The sequence below is a fragment of the Coptis chinensis genome, chromosome 1 (assembly GCF_015680905.1).
Source record: "Coptis chinensis isolate HL-2020 chromosome 1, ASM1568090v1, whole genome shotgun sequence".
Classification (NCBI taxonomy): Eukaryota; Viridiplantae; Streptophyta; class Magnoliopsida; order Ranunculales; family Ranunculaceae; genus Coptis; species Coptis chinensis.
Window position 1 is genome coordinate 10136712 of NC_141456.1, and position 19972 is coordinate 10156683.

Genomic DNA, 19972 nt, shown 5'->3' on the forward strand with positions numbered 1-19972 from the left:
TGGGCTGCATAAATATATTTAAATTAGTCCTCATTTGAAAATACTTAAATATCGGAATTTTGTTGAAATACCAGTAACAATTATGTGTCAATTGCCGAATTGCGAATGGTAATTCGTGATATGTATAGAAGATATCGACATTTGTGGAGATATATCAAATAAAATCAATAATCTATAATGCAAAAATTAATCAATTAAACGTTTTCATTTGGGTTAATGCAAATTTAATCATCTTTAAATGTTTCTATTTGGGTTAGTGCAAAATTAAATCAATTATCTTTAATGCAAAATTTAATCAATAAAACGTTTTCATTTAGGTTAATGCAAATTTAGTAATCTTTAAACGTCTCTATTTGGGTTAGTGCAAAATTAAATCAATTATCTTTAATACAAAAATTAATCAATAAAACGTTTTCATTTGGGTTAATGCAAATTTAATCATCTTTAATCGTTTCCATTTGGGTTAGTGCAAAATTAAATCAATTATCTTTAATGCAAAAATTAATCAATAAAATGTTTCCATTTGGGTTAATGCAAATTTAATCATCTTTAAACGTTTCAATTTGGGTTAGTGCAAAATTAAATAAATTATCTTTAATGCAAAAATTAATCAATAAAATGTTTCCATTTGGCTTAAGGCAAATTTAATCCATTTGGGTTAGTGCAAAATTAAATCAATTATCTTTAATGCATAAATTAATCAGCAAAACGTTTCCATTTGGGTTAAGGCAAATTTAATCATCTTTAATGCAAAAATTAATTAAGGTAAATTGGCATCAAAGGTTACTCTCTTCCATTAGTTGGGGTTCAAAAGTGGAGTTAAATAAATAAATGTCATTTAGCCCAATAGCAATTAAGCATTAAAGCTAATAACGGTTGTTTTAATTTATAATAATTGGCCTGTGTTAATGAGTTGGGCTTAAGACGTGGGCGTCCAATGGTAATGTCAGTACGTTTTCTCAGCTAGCTTTTCCAAAAATCAGTTGTAGTGCAAATTATCTATCTCCATCAATAAATTTCTTAGTAATTTCTTGACTCAACTTTAATAAACCTCATGAGATTCTTCTCACATTATTCCTCATATGGTGGTGTTTATTTCCCATCAATTGGTATATTACCAGCTTGCTCCTATTCATCACCAGAGCATTGTAAAATGTTTACTTCCTTTCAGTCTCCGTTTCACCTTTTCTTCTTATTCACCTCCTCCTTTCTCCCTGGTGTCGATTTCCAGGATTTATTAGCAAAGTTTCAGCTACAAGCACAACATGGTTTTCTTAGAACAATCTTACTAGGTATTGAACACATTTTACTTCATTTATCTCCATTTCTTTTCGTATGAATGTATGGATGATAGTAACACTGGGGATTGGAAATTTTTAATGGTATTACAGAGTTAAACATGGTAAAACTTAGAACATGAGATAATTAGACTGATTGGTAATATATTGTTTTATAAAAGATTATTAATTTTATTGAGAATTTAACCATTATATTTGGACTCATATATGGTCGTTTTTTGTCTCGATAGTTCCTGCATTTTTTTTTTTTCCGTTGCACCTACCATCTCTGCATCAAATCAGGATATACTCCTTTCAACTCTACAGTTCCAAATTTTTTATGAGATACTTGAATGTGGTCTACTATGTATTTGAGAATTGTTATAATTACTCTATTTTTATGTATTGCATCTTCTTTTAAATCACCATGAACATATACACCCTTTTTTTACAATTATTTTTTACTTATATAAATTTGATAAAGTAGCTGAATTTTTGTTACTTTTATATTTGAGTGCATTTAAATTGACGATAGTTTTTTTTTTTTTTTTCCAATTGTGTCATCATCCATTGCATCTGTTTGAGGTACCTACAAAAATAATGACACATGCTTGCTTGAACCCACATATTTTCTTATTTTTTTTAACTTTTGGTTGCTTCATCACATTTTGTTTCATCTCTAACCTTAATTTTGGTTGTCTTATAAAAGTAATCCTATTTTATTACCTTCACCAGAATGATATTTTTTGATTAAGCAAAATAGCTATTCCAACAGCAGCTTATAAATTGGATTTATGTAATATAGGGTTATAGGGTAATAAAACGTGTAATATAGTGTTATTTTATCTAATTAATTGTGAAACTAGGAAAATTATGGGGCGTACGGGAAATTGGATTATTTGGAATCATTCCATTCTTCCTCTCACAGTCCTGGTTAGACTTTGCCTAGCAAATTCTCTGATACCTCTAACATGAAGCTTGAAGACCAATCATGATTCTTTCTTTCTCTATATTTCAACATTTTTCTTTTTCGTTCCTAGAAAAAGATTTTGAGAGATTTTTGTATTTGGGGTTTGGTTTTCAGGTTTATAATTCTCTTAAAAATGGGTTCCAAGGTACACCAAAGTCTGAAGTTCTTTAGAACCCTGCAACCAATATCTGGCAACTTCATCTGAAATTATGATTTTCGTAAGATTCCTTTGTAATTTAGAAATATTACTAAGTAGATATACACAAGGGAAAAGACAAAAGGTGGTCGGGATTTTATAGGGATATGAGTTTGATGGGGAAGGTGTGCATTCACGATCATTTTGAAACATCTTTGAGTAATTTTAATGTAATTTTTAATGTGCTAATTAATGCAAATGGTCATAATTAAGTGCATAAAAGGATTTAGCAAAAGAATAGTTTACGCTTAATCGTCTCATTCGGTCTCTCAGGTGACCAGCCTCCCTACTCTTCACTTGGTGAGTCACTCTCACCATTCTCTGGTAAGCTTGGTATTATTGTATTAGCCCACACTTCATTTTTTACTCTTATCCCTCTCTTTTTATTACGATTTATCTGCTCTTATCCCTGTTTTAAACGTCAAGGTTTAGATTTCACACTTATTTATGTTTTAGTTAATTACCTTTTTTATCATTTTTTTTTTTTTGTTTCTTGCATTTTTAGGTGTTAGTTTGGAGACAGGCTAGAGTAAAAGCTCAACTCAATTTTGCCAAAGAGTTTGGTGAGTTGCCTTTGCATGTCCATGACATGTCCAATTGAATAAGTTGTTTTTCTATGTCCATATTATAGTGCTGAACCAAGCTTTAGGTCAATAGGATGCTCTTAGCAGTGCAAACTTCATGTTGAGAGTAGAAAAGATCCCAATCTCGCTCTATGTTGACACTCTTGATTCTTAAATCAAATTGGTAAGTCCTACTACTATTTTATCCAATTTGATTGTGTTATTATCTGTTATATTCATGTATACACATAAATTTGTTGATTATGTTGACTAGGAAAATAATTAGTTACTATTTATATATGGTTAATTTTTGCAATAAACTTTTATGGTGTACAATGTTTGACAAAATATCATCTACTCTTATGAAGAACATTTTGTGGCATATGTTTAATGATTATGTCACCACACATTGTGTTTTCTTTCTCCACTTTTAAAATATTGCACCTTGCAACCTATGGTGAAGCAACTTTCACACGTACACGTTTGCTCTTCGAAGTTAACGCTTCTATATGGCACATCACCACGAAGTAGATCCGGTTATCCCAGTCACTCTCTATATTTTTTTAATTCATTAGTATCTTAATATGTGTTTATTTATATATTTTTTTATAAGATTTTTTGCTTATTTGGTTCATGGCGCGCAGTATAGTGCATGGACTATGGATTCAACATGCAAATATATAAGAGCTTGGACCTATTATGGAAAGAACCGACAATATGTCATTTGATGTGGTGCAAGATAATAGTGATGTGCTACGAATACAAACGAGCAATTAAGTCCATCAATGAGAGGAGAATTGGTGGCACTGCCCTTCAACCAATATGTATTCCTAGAAGTAAATGTAAGGTTGGTGTATCCACTTTTGACATTTAGGGAATATAGTTTATGCGGACTTACAAGTGAACTTATAGTTAAACTCTGTATTTGATTTTATGCAAGTAAAGTGATTATGATATAAGTTAAACCAACATCCCTTACTACTGTCGATTGTATGCATAATTTTTGTTTCAAGTATTATTTAATCTAAAACAAAGAAACATATGAAGATGTTAGAGTAGAACTGACCATATATAAATCGGGTGTTGTCCTTGGCATAACATAGTAACATTATAATCAGTATGATTTGTAGGTCTTTTTTCGTAGGAATTTAATAATGTCATTTATATGTACATATGCATGCATTATTGTAATGAGCATTGACCCTAGACTACAAAACCATGTATTAAGTTTGGAAAACAGTGTTGTGTTTAGAGAACGGCCGGAAATAAAACTATCGGAGGGATTGAATATGTGAAATTTTTGTGGCTATTTTTTGGGAACTATGAATCAAGAGATATCAATACCCTGTTTGGCTTTAGAAGTCGCAATTAGTGCATGGTTAATTTGAATATATATATTGGTGTTTTCAATTCACAAACCTTCCTAAATTTTGTTCTTAGTTGACAACAATGTGAAGGGATTGGATATAGGCTTCACATTGATAATTCAAAAGAATCATGTTAAATATATTGCCACCTGTTTTCCCCGTGCCTGCATTCACCTTTGATGATTTGCATATGATTATTTTTCTTGATTTTATTGCCATTTTATTTTCGTAGTTGAGACGCTACCGAAAATTGACGTGGAATTAGCTAGTATCATAGGCATGGAGCCGAAGGGCGAGAAGGACATGAAGGAAATGGTTGAAGTCATGCACCAACAAATTTTGTTGGAGACGGGCACAAGATAAGATAGTTGAATCATTGGGTGAAAATGCAAACTGTCGCAGGAAAGTGTCGAATGAGGATGCTGACCAACATAGCAAGCATGGCGAATATGCATTAAATACATTTCATTGCAATTTGGTTGACCATCGGTTGGCAATCAATTTATGTTTACAAAACTACTCTTGCATGCAATGAATCCCCAAGATGTCCACATTACTTTGCCAATGATAATTGTAGGTGTACCAATGCATGATAATTAACTTGGCCACGTGCAGTGTAGAGTTGTCATAGAAGCGAAAAACTTACTATTATTAAGTGATAAGATTGTTGTGGAAAGTGGGTGTTGCGAAATGACCAGAGGAACCTAGGAGAGGCCTAACAATGGCTATAGCCCCCCCTAACTTCCCCACAAAAAAAAAATTATATTTATAGTCCTATTCTATGAAAATTCAGGTTTTGTCCATATTAATCTGTGGGCCTGTACAAACTTAATCAAACATCCTTGATCTAGTCATATAGGCCCACTCTAGATATATATACCTACATTTATCTAGGCCCACACCTTTCGTAAAAAAAATTCTACAGTTCAACTTCATAATAGCCCCCTGGCCCTCTTGAGTAAAATCCTGGTTCCCCTGAAAATGACCTTTGTTAGTTCAAACACATAGTTACTTTGATAAGATTGTTGTGGAAAGTGGGTGTTGGGAAATGACATATGTTTGTTCAAGCACATGGTTACATGGAATTAATTGAAAAAATAGAGAAGACAGTGACTAAGTTGATGGGTATATATGAAGAAGTAAGAGAGAGGGGAATGAATGTATCCCCATCAAAACATGTATGAGATAGATAAAATTCTCTATCTTTGTAGTTTATTTATTTATTTTTTCTCTTGGTGAATTGTTTATTTATTTATTGACATTGTAATGTAAAAGAGAACTATTGCCATATGTATAGCCTTGCAACATGTTCATTCTCCTATTTTCAATCATATGTTTGTGATTAAATTTCATGTGTTATATCTTTCTCTTCTAAGCATACTATGTCGCATGTTCCATGACACTAATATTTTAACTGTATTATCTTTTAGTAGACAATTTCATAATATTTCTAATAAAATTACAATATTATTATATTATAATATTACAATTTGTAAACATGCAAAGATGTGTTGTATTTACTATTAAAAACATTTATGTTTTCTCCGCAAAGAATGAATATGTTTAAGCACTCGATCACATGCATGGTTTGATTGTCATAGTGCGCGAATATGACTCAGATAAAAAAAATATTTGATTGATATAATTTTTTTTTCGCTTTAACGATTGATATAATTCTATGAAAAGCAACATTAACGACATCTGTGCCGTAGGCACGGGCAATACATAGTATCAAATAAATACAAATATATATACATGATTTCAAATTTGGGAAATTTTGGCGTTCTCCAATGCAGCTTATTTCCGATGTCCAGATGATGCCATAAGTACTCCTACTGCGATTATAAACATGAGTAACATGCTTCCGAGCAAAATGTACGTTCTTCTGGATGACCTTCGGTACTCTCCAAATACAAGTATGCCCCAAAATGTGCTCACCAGTGGAAGCGCCTGATGTTAATAACATATAAGGTTTAGATTGAGTAGTGGAGAAGATCTTTACAAATTCATATACATGAAAAGAAAAGTATGCATACAATACTAGTGAAATACATTTACAAAAACCTAGGCCTTGGTTTTACGGTTTCATGTTTTAAATGAAATTTAACCATACTGTTCATAGATATTGCTAAGTAAGTTGTGCCAATATGCACTTATGTATGACTGTTAAAGAGTTGCACCGATTTAGTCCGTAATAATTTCCTTAAAACTCACAGCATTTTCCTGAAAACGCATAGCACATTATAAACTTTGGTAGATTTAATAGTTTGTAATCAGATTATACAAGCTGTCTTGACAAGTTCTGTTCAATTTGACAACTATTGACCTTTACCATAGAAAAATTCGCAAATCAATTGTCAGCGGGCCTGACTGTCATAAAAAGTTAATTGTGTGTAGAATGGAATGAGCTTGCACCAAAATATCGAGAGTAAATGTAACTCATGGAGAACCAATCTTACATTTCCTAAGCAACATTTATGCATGGACGTGTTTGTATATATATGTTTCTGTGCCTATGCATGATCTACCAGTACAAATTTTCTGTAGCAGTGACGACCTCACACCGAAGGACTTAGAAAGATCTCAGAAAGTAATACAACATGTGAAATGTAAGCAAATCAGGATGCTCTAACCTGAACAGCATCAGCTGCGGCATATCCTGCAGCTTGACCACCCATAAATTGGAGACCGTTGCCAAATCCGCACAATATCCCAGCCAAAAGAGCCCATTCTCTTCCATTCCAATCGTTCAGATATGCCTTTAGAGATGATCTTGGTAGGTTGAGAATGGGATAGTATAGAAAAGTGACATTTAGAATGATTGCAATGACAAAACACGCAACTGAGAAGTAGAAAAAAGCAGTGTAAACGACCAAATGTGGAACCCCGTCCTTCATTGTGTGCCACTGATCATTTGTTGCCAAGTTGAATGCCGGTGAGAAGAGGGAAAAGCAAACGCCAGCAAAAAATGTTAGGCTAAGACCAATTAAGGTGCTCTTCCCAAACACCTGCCATCAAAGTGTCACCATTTTAGCAAACACTAAATAGCATATCAAAGTAAACTAGTACAAGATAAGTAAGTAGGCCTGTATAACATGCATAAATAGTTTTATATACTTCAAATACAGACAGCTGGTCAGCCTTCAAATTGAAAAAGAGAATGAAGGGGAGGGATCACACAGCAGTAATTAACTCCTGTAGTTTACTTGTCGTTACTGTAGTGAGGTAACCAACCTTGATTGCTCTTCTGTTCTCAAGTTCTACGAGATAATCAGCAGTTCCAAATTTCGCTTTGCCAACACTGACATCTCCATTTTCCAAATCCTTTCTTCCAACTATATATAAAATTTGCTTTCAAAAACAAAGATCATGTGTTTACCAAGAACCAACCGAAGAAGAAGACGAAAAAAACTTCAACAATGAATCACTAACCTTTGCTTGGAAGACCTTCCTTCAACTCTGTACTTTTTAATCCCCTGACAATGTTCATATTCCACATTTATCAATAGAGAAAAATACATTTTCCGTCGACATTTTGTCTCAATGAAAAGAAATAACTTGAACTTCGTTACACATTCCTTTCACTTTCCACACAAAGCAAATGGAAGAAACGACAGTTTCATGTTCCTCAAAATGTCTTTAAGTTTTGCAACATGTACTACATCATTAGATGGAAAAAAGTATACCCTGTCTCATCCGTATTATCTTTAGACAAGCTACTGAGCTTTGCTTTATTATCAGCTCCATTTGATGAGTGAACAGCAGCTCCAAGGAAAACTGCGATGAGAAAGAATCCAACACCAGGGAAAAGAATTTCGGCTTTATTGATGCGGTCATCTAAGAAATAGTTCAGGGTAGTGCCTGTTCCACAAATACATTTATCACCATAATCCATTAATTAAGTATTCAGATGAAATATATTGGTTTGTAGATGGTACACTGGTACTATACAACAGACCTATAACAACAGTTATGCTTGAGGTGACGACCTCAGTTACTGACAGTCCTACAAAAGCCCAAGCGTACTGTGTAGACAAGTTTCCTAGACTGAGAACCACACCACCAGCCATTGCAAGCAAAACACAGGGCCAGTTCTCCTGCAAACGTAACCAAGAGAATACGTTAATCGATAGCGAGAAGAAGTAATTAGGAGTACAAAACAATATCAACTTACTTGGGAAAGTTGAGTAAAGAAATTCGGCATATTGAGTTTCTCCTCGCCGATCTGACCAAAGGTTAAAGCAATTAAGACTGCAGCCAAGAGATTTGTGATTGAATAATCGAGGTATGTGTGCTGCGGAAGTCGTCCCCTTCTCTCTAACAGGGTCATAACAGCTGGCCATGTACCCAGGAAAAGGAGCGCAAGTAACATGCAAGCAATGGCACCTCCTTTGCTCACCACAACATACATCGTTTGCCCCTAAGAAGTCTTCTCAAATCTCAACTGAATTAGTGGTCAAGGATGTAAATATCAATCATATCCTGCAAGAGGAAGAAACCGTAAAGCCCATGTTTGAAGTAATTGATAGAGGGGAAGACAGTAAAATTTGGATGAAGAAAAAATGGTGCCTCAAGGATGTAAACGAATGATATGGAGTTGTTAGTTGGTTTGTAACCTACTATCATCAAGGTCTATTTGAATGGAAATACAGTAACGTCAAGTAAGTAGGAACCAAAAGAGGTAAAATACAAGAGTACTGGGGATAAAAAACTAATTATAATTGCTATGAAACAGAGCTCTAGCAGTTGCACAACGAACACTCATTTGCTATGAACTTAACAGTTAACATGTTAATTTGAAGAGGATTAAGTAGAACTATGAATTCAAAGAAGAACATCTGCTTGATTAATAACTTTAAGTAAAGCCAAACAAATAATGAAGAAAACATATATGCAGGCAAATAAGACTGTTTAGTAATTTAGCTCATAAGTAGTTAAGTATACCAAATGGCCTCATAAATCAATCAGCCACTACAGTCAAATGACTAAAAAGAATATCATACAAGCATATGCAAATTATAGACCATGAACCTGAAATTTTAGCTGAAGTCATGAAAGTGTAAGTATTCAAAAGAAAGAAAGAAAGAGGTGGAAGTGTCAAATACAACATTTACAGGCCATAGCCACCAACCTGAGATTGCTTCAATTCCAGAAAAGAGTTTGTCTCTGAGAACTGGTTGAAATACCAACCCAATTGTTCTATTACAGAGCTTAAGCCTTTAGATATGAACAGTAAAATACTGCAGCATGGAAGTCAACAAATATGGAGGTCAGCAATATATTAAATAATGAACTATATCAGATCAACCCAATCTAAAAAGTGGCCCTGATAGACCTAAACCTATAAAGTCGTCTTTCAACATCTTTCTTCCTTTTGGCAACCAAGTCTTTCAACATCGTTGAATTGAAAACATTGCATGAAAACAAATCTAAACCGGGAGAAAAAAAAAATGCACGCATTGACTTTAAGACAAAAGACATTAGCATTTTTGTCTTTCTCTTCTAAACTACAGAAATCATATGACCTCAAAACATAGTGTGACCAACATTCCAACAACAATCTAATTAAGAATCTTTCACTACTTTACATGGATCAATCACATCATATATATATATATATATATGGGAATGAATCAACTTAACAGATTGCCCAACGAGTACAGTGGTGGTGGTGGTGAGTACTGAGTAGGAACTGTGCTGTAACAGTGAAACAGATTCTGTATGGGATCTTAGAGGAATCTGCTCAACTGGAATCTATATATCCGACGTGGATGAATCTTTTTGTTTCACATGCTGTAAGTCCATTTTATGTCTTTGAGCAACCAGATGTCTTTACAAGTTGGACTGTTTGATCAAAATTTGTCATACAAGTTGGCTGTCTGAGTATGACAGGTGTCAAACACGTACAGATTACCCGAACGTCAAATCACGTATAATTTACCAAGTCCTGGTCATGGGCTACCAAGTATCCGGCCATATGCCTAGGTCCAGAGATTGGGCTTGAATCCCATGGTTCCATATTATAGATAAAAAACGTAGACTTTTGTAATTATGTAAAAAGCCCACCCAGTCGACTTTTTGGTAATATTATAAATTTGTCTCTCACCCCATCTTCTCCAAATAGAAATCTAAATAGATAAAAAAAAAAAAAAAAAAAACAAACAAACAAACAAAACAAAACAAACCAACCCTCGTCCCCCACATTGAAATGAAAAGTGCAATATGGAAATCAAAATGAATAAATTAATGAAGATTCCACTGATTTTGTGCAATAAAAATCGAGATCTACTCGAAACAAAAGACAACCGACTACTACAAATGTGAGAAACTAAATTTAAAATATTCATATATATCTTTAATTTCATTTTTATTTTGTGCTTTGGTTGAATAAACTTGCTTCTTGCTTAGATGAACACGAAGCTTTGATGTTTGTTGTTTAATTTTACATGTTGTTTGCAACTGTCAACTCCCACTGCAACATAGATGTTGCACTATCAATTACCATTGTAATATGGATGTAGCACAATCAATTACTATTTCATCAACCACTGTCAACTTCCACTGCAACATAGATGTTGCATTGTCAATTACCACTGCAACATGGATGTAGCATAGTCAATTACCATTCCAACAACCATTGTCAATTACCACTGCAACATGAATGTTACATTGTTAATTAACACTGCAACATAGATATTGCACTGTTACATTGACATCAAATAATTGAGATTACATGTACTCGTATACGAATGTTAAATAACTTAATGGTTATACACAATAGAAAAGTGCACTTATTATTTTTGATTCAAATGTACTCGTATTGTCGTGATGAAGTTAACATAAACAGAATGGATTTTTAGCTCAAAAAAGTAAAGCGCTTGGGAGAAGAATCTTACGAGGATGGTGGTTCAAATCCACCAAGATTCTTTTACATATGTATCTAGCATTAAGTCTCACGCATGGTTATAACATTAAGTCTCATGCATTACATCAAAAGTAAGTCTCACACATGGTTCTTGTGCAATATCCCAGTGCAACATGGATGTTGTACTGTCAATTAGAATGTTGCACTCTTAATTAAAACTGCAACATGAATATTGCACTGTCAATTAGAATGTTGCACTCTCAATTACGACTGCAACATTAATGTTGCACTGTCAATTAGAATACTACATTCTCAATTATGACAACAACATGAATATTATGTTGCACTGTCAATTAGAATACTACACTCTCAATTATGACAACAACATGAATGTTGCACTCTTAATTACGACTGCAACATGAATCATTTCACAGAATATAAATTTTATTATAACAAATGAAAAAAAAAAAAAAAAAAAAACTAGCAAATAATCTCAAATGAGTATCAACATTCAATAAAAAGTATACAATGAGTATCAATTTCTCATTAATAAATGTCAGAATACCAAATTGAAAAATCTCAATTTAGATAACAAAAAAAATATGGTTTGCCAAGAACATCAAAACTGATCACAGACTAACGAATCACACCGGTGCTTTCAATTCTTTTCTTCTTGAGTCTACCATGACCAATCTTGTGGTAAAACACACTCTAGACAGCCACCCACCTAATTTGTTTGATTCAAACCACAAAAGATATATTAATTAGGCAATTAGCAGATAGAGAAGGCAAAACTGCTAAAACATCAGGAGCACCATATACAGAGATAAAGCAAAAACATCAGGAGAGCACCATATACAGAGATAAAGCAAAAACATCAGGAGAGCACACAGAGATCTCAAGCAGCTGTTTCAACCATATTAGGTGGTCATTGCAATACAGTAAGACTATGCTTTGAATCGTTAGACCAAAGTTCAGTGTTCCATAAGAAGACCTGCTCGAATTCAGTCCAACAAAATGAACAAATACATAGATTAAGATTATCGAAAAAAAAATACATGCATCTATATAGAGATACACCAGTACATTCTTTATCTCCCATTGTCTCGTGTCAGATGTAAAAAAGAAATCTATACAAGCATAGGCATTTATTCAGAATGTCAGAATACCCTTTTTCAGCCAATTTTGTTACAAGAAAGAAGCACCTAAGATAAACTAGCGTGTACAATCGGACCACCGGTGGGACACTTTTCAGGTTCCAAAAGATTTTTCCATCCATTTTGTCGTCCCATCCCACCTTTTAATATTTTGGACTGGTAAGATGAAGGATTAGTATCCGACTTGAGATGAAATTTATGGCAACTGTAAAATTCTGGAATCATTCATGTATCATTTTTGCACTACGGACAAACTAAGATCAATAAAAAAATTAAGAACAAATTGAACAAGGTAAATAAGAAACAACTGCTAATAGTTGGAATGACTATGGAGTTGGAAGCTTACAGAAACAAGAGTTGGCAGCATATAGAAATAGACAAACAGACAGAGGAATTAGATTACAAATGGATACAAAGAGTAAGTAAAGGGTGTTTAATTATTTACCATATGAAATGTGGTCCAATCTGCGAGATTGCGTTTTCCCAACCAGCTGTCCACATCTGGGGACCCTCCACAGCAATGGCAAAGGGTGTAAGAATCAGAAGGGACAATATAGACAGGCAAGCGTAGTAGTTCATCCCGCTAACTGGCTTGCCCTTCATTCCTTTCTTTGAAAATATATTGCGAAAGACAAAAGCTAGATTCGAGACAACACACAAAAAATCCAAAATTCTGAAAACAATCTCCACAAGAGAACATCCAGCATATGAATCAAAACAAGAGAACATGAGTGACACCACGCTATGTGATTGGGCCTAGGTGACTAAATATTGGCATAACAGTATGGAGTGGATCCTAAGAATGTTTCACAACTCAGTCTAGATATTATAGTGACTACACCAACATATGAATCAAAATATGAGCAGACTGTAAAGGGGTGTTTTGGATTTCTTGTTGGGACCGGGTTCGCTCTTGAGCGAACTGCCTACGTATCCTCTTCTTAGTTTTTCTCCTTTCCTTTCTTTTTCGGGGAGAGAGGAATCAGGCCCGACGTAGTTCAATCAGGTGGTATTTATAGGCTTAAGGAAGTATCAATCTAGAAGACACGGTGTATATGGTACACGTGTAAGGTGGAGATCGTGGACCGAAGTGTTGAAATTTGGTTATATTATAAGTCATGTAATCGATTGGGTCTTGACGAAGGTTACCCCTATTTCCTGGGATGGGTAATGATTACCCCCGATGGTTATCATTACACGATGCTCTACGCCATGTGCTCGCATCTTGAAATATCTTCGTCCTCCTTTCTCGTAGGGTCGCTCTTGGAGGTCAGCCATGCATCGGGTGTTCTGAGGGAGCTGCTCCACGATTCGGTCTCGAGGGTCGCGCCCCGAAGTTCGCTTCGCGTTGCGCGTGCATGATAAGATATCGCCCCTACCACGACCCCCCTCTCGGTAGAGTGTTTATGCCACGAAACATTATGCCGAAAAGAATGTGTGGAACGTGGAGCGATAGTGGTGGACGACTTCGACCGTGAAACGACATGACTTTTGAATTCACTCATCTTTGAAGCTTTGGCGGAAAGAGGCGGCGCTATGTCGTAACATGCACGCGACGAGAATCAGAAAGGGTTGAGAGAGGAACGTGTCGCCGCGTTATTCGAACTGCTGAAAAGACGATTACCTTGGGACACGTGTCGCGGGCTATAAGCGTGAGTGTAATCATAACTTCTTGGTAATCGAAGCAGCGGTTGATACAAAATCAAATTTGGGACCGCCAAAAGGCATATGTTTTTTCGATTTCCGCAAGCTGGGTTCCTCGGTGAGTGCTTCGCTTAGGATTCTAGTAATATCGCCTTTCTTGAGGTCAACCCTAGAAATATAGGTCGTCGACGCGACGTAAATTGAGGGGGTCAATGGATCATGCGGGCTCGGGAGCGATCGCTCATGGAGAGTTTGGTGTAGTCAATCGTAGAAATATAAGTCATCAGCATAACAAGACCTGTAAAGGCTGTAGAGCCTGTAAGCTCCGGAAATATGCTTTTGAGAGCGTTCTCGTGTGTGGTCGATCCTAGAAATATAGTCCTCGACGTAACAAGACTTGGAAAGGTCAGAGCACAATAAGCTCCGCAGAGTCAGATGCTTTAGGAGAAGCGTTCTCGTTCGTGGTCGATCCTAGAAATATAGGTCCTCGGCGTAACAAGACTTGGAAAGGTCAGAGCACATAAGCTCCGAGAGAGGATGCTTTCGCGAGAAGGCGTTCTCGTGTGGTCGATCCTAGAAATATAGGTCCTCGACGTAACAAGACTTGGAAAGGCTTCAGAGCACACAAAGCTCCAAAAGTCAGATGCTTCGATATAAATTCTCGATGTTGGTCGATCCTAGAAATATAGGTCCTCGACGTAACAAGACTTGGAAAGGTTGTAGAGCCCGAAGCTCCGAAGAAACCTGGATGCTCGCGAGAATTGTTCTTCGTGGTCGATCCTAGAAATATAGGTCCTCGGCGTAACAAGACTTGGAAAGGTCAGAGCACAATAGCTCCGAGAGAGTTGTATGCTTTCGAGAGCGTTCTCGGTGGTCGATCCTAGAAATATAGGTCCTCGGCGTAACAAGACTTGGAAAGGTCATAGAGCACAAAGCTCGAGAGTCAGATGCTCACGGAGAGCTTCTCGCAGCGACAATGGGCTGAGAATGGTAGACCCGATAGCGTGTTGTTTATCTATCTTTGAAAATTTGGTTGACTTGTCAATACAAGTAAATAGATTATACCGTACTAGCTAACCCAAGAAACGTAGTTTTCATTAATGTGAACATAAAGATATACAACGTGAATATCGCCATTGGTAAAATTTTTTCAAGATAAAAGTATTCCGTGCAGGCAATATCTTCCCCTCTTGGGTTCTTAGTCGGTATGCTCCATTGCTTAAAAAACCATGATGTAGGGCCTTCCCATGTGGGTGCTAACTTGGAATCGTCTTGCGTCTTTTTTTTTGCACTAGGTCTCCGTGTTGAAAGACCTAGGATGAACTCGCTTGTTGTAGGAGTTCTTGAGTTTGTCGATAAGATCGACTCGATGGCAAACTAAGTCCCGCTTTTCTTCCAACAAAGTCGACTTCTTGTGCTAACACGGAAGTCGTTATGTCCCTCGACTCGATAAGTTACGATCGAAGTCGTAGCGACCGACTTTCGGTGGAATTACGGGCTACGTGCCATAACATAAAGAGAATGGAGACTTCACGAGCTTGGATCGAAATTGGTGCGGTGGGCCCATAAAATATTCTCCAATTGATTTGGCCATTGGCTTTTATTCTTTCAATATTTTTCTTCAAGTTTTCCAAGATTGCTTTGTTATTACGCGACCATTACTCTGAAAGCGTCTTTGTGGAGTAGAAAAGGCGTGAACGATCTTCCACTTGGCTAGAAACTCTTTAACCGTTCTGCCTTTGAACTGAGGCCCATTATCCATTACTAATGTGTGTGGCAAACCAAATCTGGTGATGATGTGGGTCCAAATGAAGTTTCTGACATGTAACTCCTTGACGTGTGCTAAAGGAATAGCCTCGACCCACTTGGTGAAGTAGTCGGTTCGCAGCTAGGACAAAGCGGAAGCCGCGACTTTCTTCGTGGGATGAATGGGCCCATAATGTCCATGCCCCACATGTGGAATATACCGCAGCTCGCTATCTTGTCGGTTCCGAGCAGGTTGGATGATATTGTTTACGTTTGGCATTTGAGACATTTGAGGGCGGTATGCTTTGGCATCGATCGCATCCGGGGCCAAAATATCCTTGAGAGATGGCCTTGTGGGCTAACGGCGACGCCCGGCGTGATTTCCACATTCTCTTTAATTGGATTTCTGCAAAAATCAATTGACCACGCTTCGGGTAATGCACCGTCAGTCGCGCCACCGGGATTTTCTCAACAATTTGTTATGAACCAAACAATAACGTTGTGCTTGGTAGGGGATCCGCTTAGCAGCACGCATCCTCGAGGGGCGTCGTCCGTCTTGAATATAATCAATGATGGGTTGCATCCATGTTTGACTCAACCGACCGGGCGGAGAGGAAATAGGTCGCTTATCATCAAGGTGTGGTCGACTTGGTATGCGGTCGATCGGCGACTTCTATGAGAATTTGTCGGGGAACGCAGTTCGGTCCGGGTAGCCAAGTAAGGCAATAACCCGATGAACGACTGAAGATACTTGGAAAGGTTACCTTCGTGGGTAGTGTACTTTTTGCAACCCGGCGAACACCGATCAAGCAGTCACTAAAGACTTGGATCTCTTCGACCGAATGCGGTATACATCCTTAGTCCCTTAATTAACGCCATCTCGCCTCATTATTGGAAGTTGCAAAGTCAATGCGGACTGACTTTTCGATCATATTTCCATCAGGGGAGACTAAGACGACTCCAATACCACTTCCACCGAGATTACTCGAACCATCCACAAAGAGAGACCAGGTCGAGTTGACCCTCGGTTTTGTGTCTGGGAGCTCAGTTTCTTGCTCCCATTTGAGGTCCTCGACTGGGAAATCCGCTAGGAAATCTGCGACGACTTGACCTTTCTGAGAAGTGCGGGGTACGAACTCTATGTGGTGTTCGCCGAGTTCTTCGGCCCAAACTGCCATTCGAGTAGTCTTGTTGTCTTTGTGGAGGATTTTCTTCAATGGAAGGTCGGTAAGAACTTTGATTTGATGTGCCTGAAAGTACGGCCTGAACTTCCGTGCGGAATACAACAAAGCAAGTACGGCTCGTTCCAGGAAGGCGTAATTCTTTTCAATTTGGCGAAAGTGTCTTACTCGTGAAGTAGATCGGCTTCTTCTCTGATTGTTCTCCTCTTTAAAGAGAACCGAGCCGATGGCTTTTTCGGATCTGACGGATAAAGGCCCGAGTCTCTCCATATATTGGTTTGGCTAAGGCGGAGGCGTGGTGAGATACTCTTTGAGAGTAGCGAATGCATGATGGCATTGATCGCTCCATGAGCGGCTTTCCTTTTTGAGGAGTTCGCGAGAACGGTCTACACTTATCCGGGCCCTTGATATGAACCGGTTGAGTGCAGACCATTCCCGACAACCGTATCTGTTTCTTTGTGCGTGGATCGGGCATATCTAAGAACGCTCGGATCTGGTCAGGATTTGCTTCGATCCCACGCTGCGACACCTGATACCCTAAAAACTTGCGGAGGGACGCTCCAAAGAGGCATTTTTCCGGTTCAACTTCATGCCCGCATGGCGCGTAGTCGGAGAACTTTTTCTAGGTGGGTGAGGTGATCACCAGCTTTTCTGCTTTTGACGACCATGTCGTCAATGTAGACCTCCATGATGTCGCCTAACATGTCTTGGAACATGTCAGTGACCAGGCGTTGGTACGTCGCTCCGGCGTTCTTCAGGCCGAACGGGAGGACGTTGTAGCAATAGATCCCTTGCTCCGTAATGAACGAGGTCTTCTCTTGATCTTCCTCAGCGAGTGGGATTTGGTTGTACCCACTGTACGCATCCATAAAGGAGAGAGGAGCATGACCCGCGGGTTTGGTCGACAAGTTGGTCAATCACGAGGCAAAGGGAAAACCGCTTTTAGGCGTGGCTTGATTGACATTAAGTGAAATCGGCCTTACGAATCTAATATGCCCATTCTTTTGGGGACTTGTGACAATATTTGCAATCCACTCGGGGTAGTCTACCTTTCGATGAAACCGACTTGCTTGAGTTTTTCGACCTCGCCGTTGATGGCTTTTTGAAACCGGGGGATAGTCGACGAGGTCGGGGCGGATCGGTCTAGCATTGGGGTTTACATTTAATTTGTGGCATCTGCGAGTTTAGGATCGATTCGGCACATCGATATCGACCAAACAAAACATCTTTATTCATAGATAAGAAATTTACAAGGTGGGATCGGTGTGGGGTCGAGGTTAGCCCCTACATATACAAACTTGGGGTCGCCTTCGGTGCCAAGATTCACTTTTCTTTTTCTGCATTTGGAGGTTTTACAACCGACGATGGCGAAAACCGCTGTTAACTTCGCCATCGGAGGAGGTCTGAACACCGGTGGGGACGACTGATCGGGTCATCGAGGGGAAGCGACCTGCTCGGAACGCTGCTAGGGTATCCACGACACGGGAGTGGGACCTCGCTACAAACACATTGATGGTGCGGCCGCTAGCCGTCAACTATAAAATGTCCGACATGAAATGGGACGATCTCTGAAACTTTAATCGACGGCTACCGCTTGTCGTTGGATCAATGCTAGAGTCTTCGGGCGATTAAGGACTTCGGGGAGCGAAAAGTGCGGGTATCGGCATTGGAGAGAACTTCGCTTGTAAGCCCCGGCCCGTTACGCTTGGCGCGATTTTAAGGGTTGGACTTCGACTAAGTCACGTGCCATTGTGTAGCCGGAGGGTTCCCCGTGCGGGGCGGAGGCAGTTCACAGGCGGTCTCATTTGTTGATTTGACCTCGGTTACAATGGTGCACGCTTCAAGTTGATTGCTTCTAAGTTCCATCATTCCTCGAGGTCCCGGGAAACGGAGAACTTGATGTAAAGTTGATGATCAAAGTTGATCACGATGAATCCAGTCGTCCGGGATGGCATTGTATGGCGACTTCTTTGTCTAGAACGTAGAACGCAGACATGGCGGTGATCTTGTCCTCTAGATCCCACCGACAATCGGAAGTATAATATCACCAATGGGATTGGCCCGGATCCATTGAACCCATAAAGGGGGGCGTCGGATTTACGAGGACGGACTTAGGAAGGCTCATCTCTTGCATGGTGTGGTAGAACAAGATGTCACAGAACCGCTTGGTCGATCGAGCAACGCTTATTTGATCCGTCGCTAATTTTGACATGGACAACCAATGCATCATTATGAGGAAGGCGGACTTTGCTTAAATCGGCCTCCGTAAAAGTGATATCGCTGCTACCTGCGACTGAACCACGCGGGGTGTGAGCTGCCCGGAGGTGAAATGATAGACTTCAAGAAGCCCGACCACGGCGTCTTTTTCTCTCTACGGATGAGGTTACGAATCATCCGGAAAGTAATCACGTGAATAGTTCGATCATTGTCACGCGATCGGATGAAAAATGCGCCGGTGGCCAACGATCTCGTGGATGTCCTCAACTGCGTGGGCGACCTTGAAACTCTTGGGAGTGACGGCGAGATGGAGATCGACTCTGGACTCGGCGAGCCATCGGGTTGTTTATTAATGCGCAAAATCGCCGTCGGGAATGCTGAATAATCTTGTTTGATGTGGCGAACTTCCACTAGATCCACGGAGATAGTGTTTAAGCCCCCTGACAAGCATCGGTTCATGGCATTTGGCGTTGAAATCGCAAAAATGGCTTGTCGGGCCGATCTTTGGCTGCCTCACAGAAGAATGGGGCTCGCTTAATTTTACCTAGAATGTAGGGGGGATTCCGGGATAGCGGAATAACTCTACTTGTTTTCGATTGATGGATTTGGCCTTTGGTGCAAGCGACCTAGCGCGCTTCTTTACCCGTGGTGTAATGATCTGAGACTAGCGACCCTCAGTTTCTCTTCTAAGCCGTGGAGTTTTAAAGTTTCCTACAACTTGATGTACTTGTCCACGCTGGCGTAGAGCTCGGACCGATTTGTCTCCAGTACGTTCTTCATCAACGACAC

The 19972-nt window shown here is 38.7% G+C and overlaps 1 protein-coding gene and 1 long non-coding RNA gene across 2 annotated transcripts; both read right to left on the reverse strand.

The window, feature by feature from the left end:
* Window positions 1–5984: 5984 nt before the first annotated feature.
* Window positions 5985–10127, reverse strand: LOC147522018 (ureide permease 1-like). Its single transcript, XM_086590402.1, has 9 exons — window positions 10017–10127; window positions 9505–9613; window positions 8548–8855; window positions 8332–8470; window positions 8060–8234; window positions 7806–7849; window positions 7608–7708; window positions 7007–7381; window positions 5985–6323 (listed from the first exon to the last, which is right to left on the reverse strand). Exons 3-9 carry the CDS (start codon window positions 8782–8784, stop codon window positions 6171–6173), a joined length of 1224 nt encoding a protein of 407 aa, XP_086446528.1. The 5' UTR covers window positions 8785–8855; window positions 9505–9613; window positions 10017–10127; the 3' UTR covers window positions 5985–6170.
* A 1580-nt stretch (window positions 10128–11707) lies between these two features.
* Window positions 11708–13202, reverse strand: LOC147522019 (uncharacterized). The gene is made up of 2 exons (XR_015194864.1): window positions 12841–13202; window positions 11708–11965 (listed from the first exon to the last, which is right to left on the reverse strand). It is a non-coding gene; the product is annotated as an uncharacterized LOC147522019 (long non-coding RNA).
* Between the last annotated feature and the right edge of the window lie 6770 nt (window positions 13203–19972).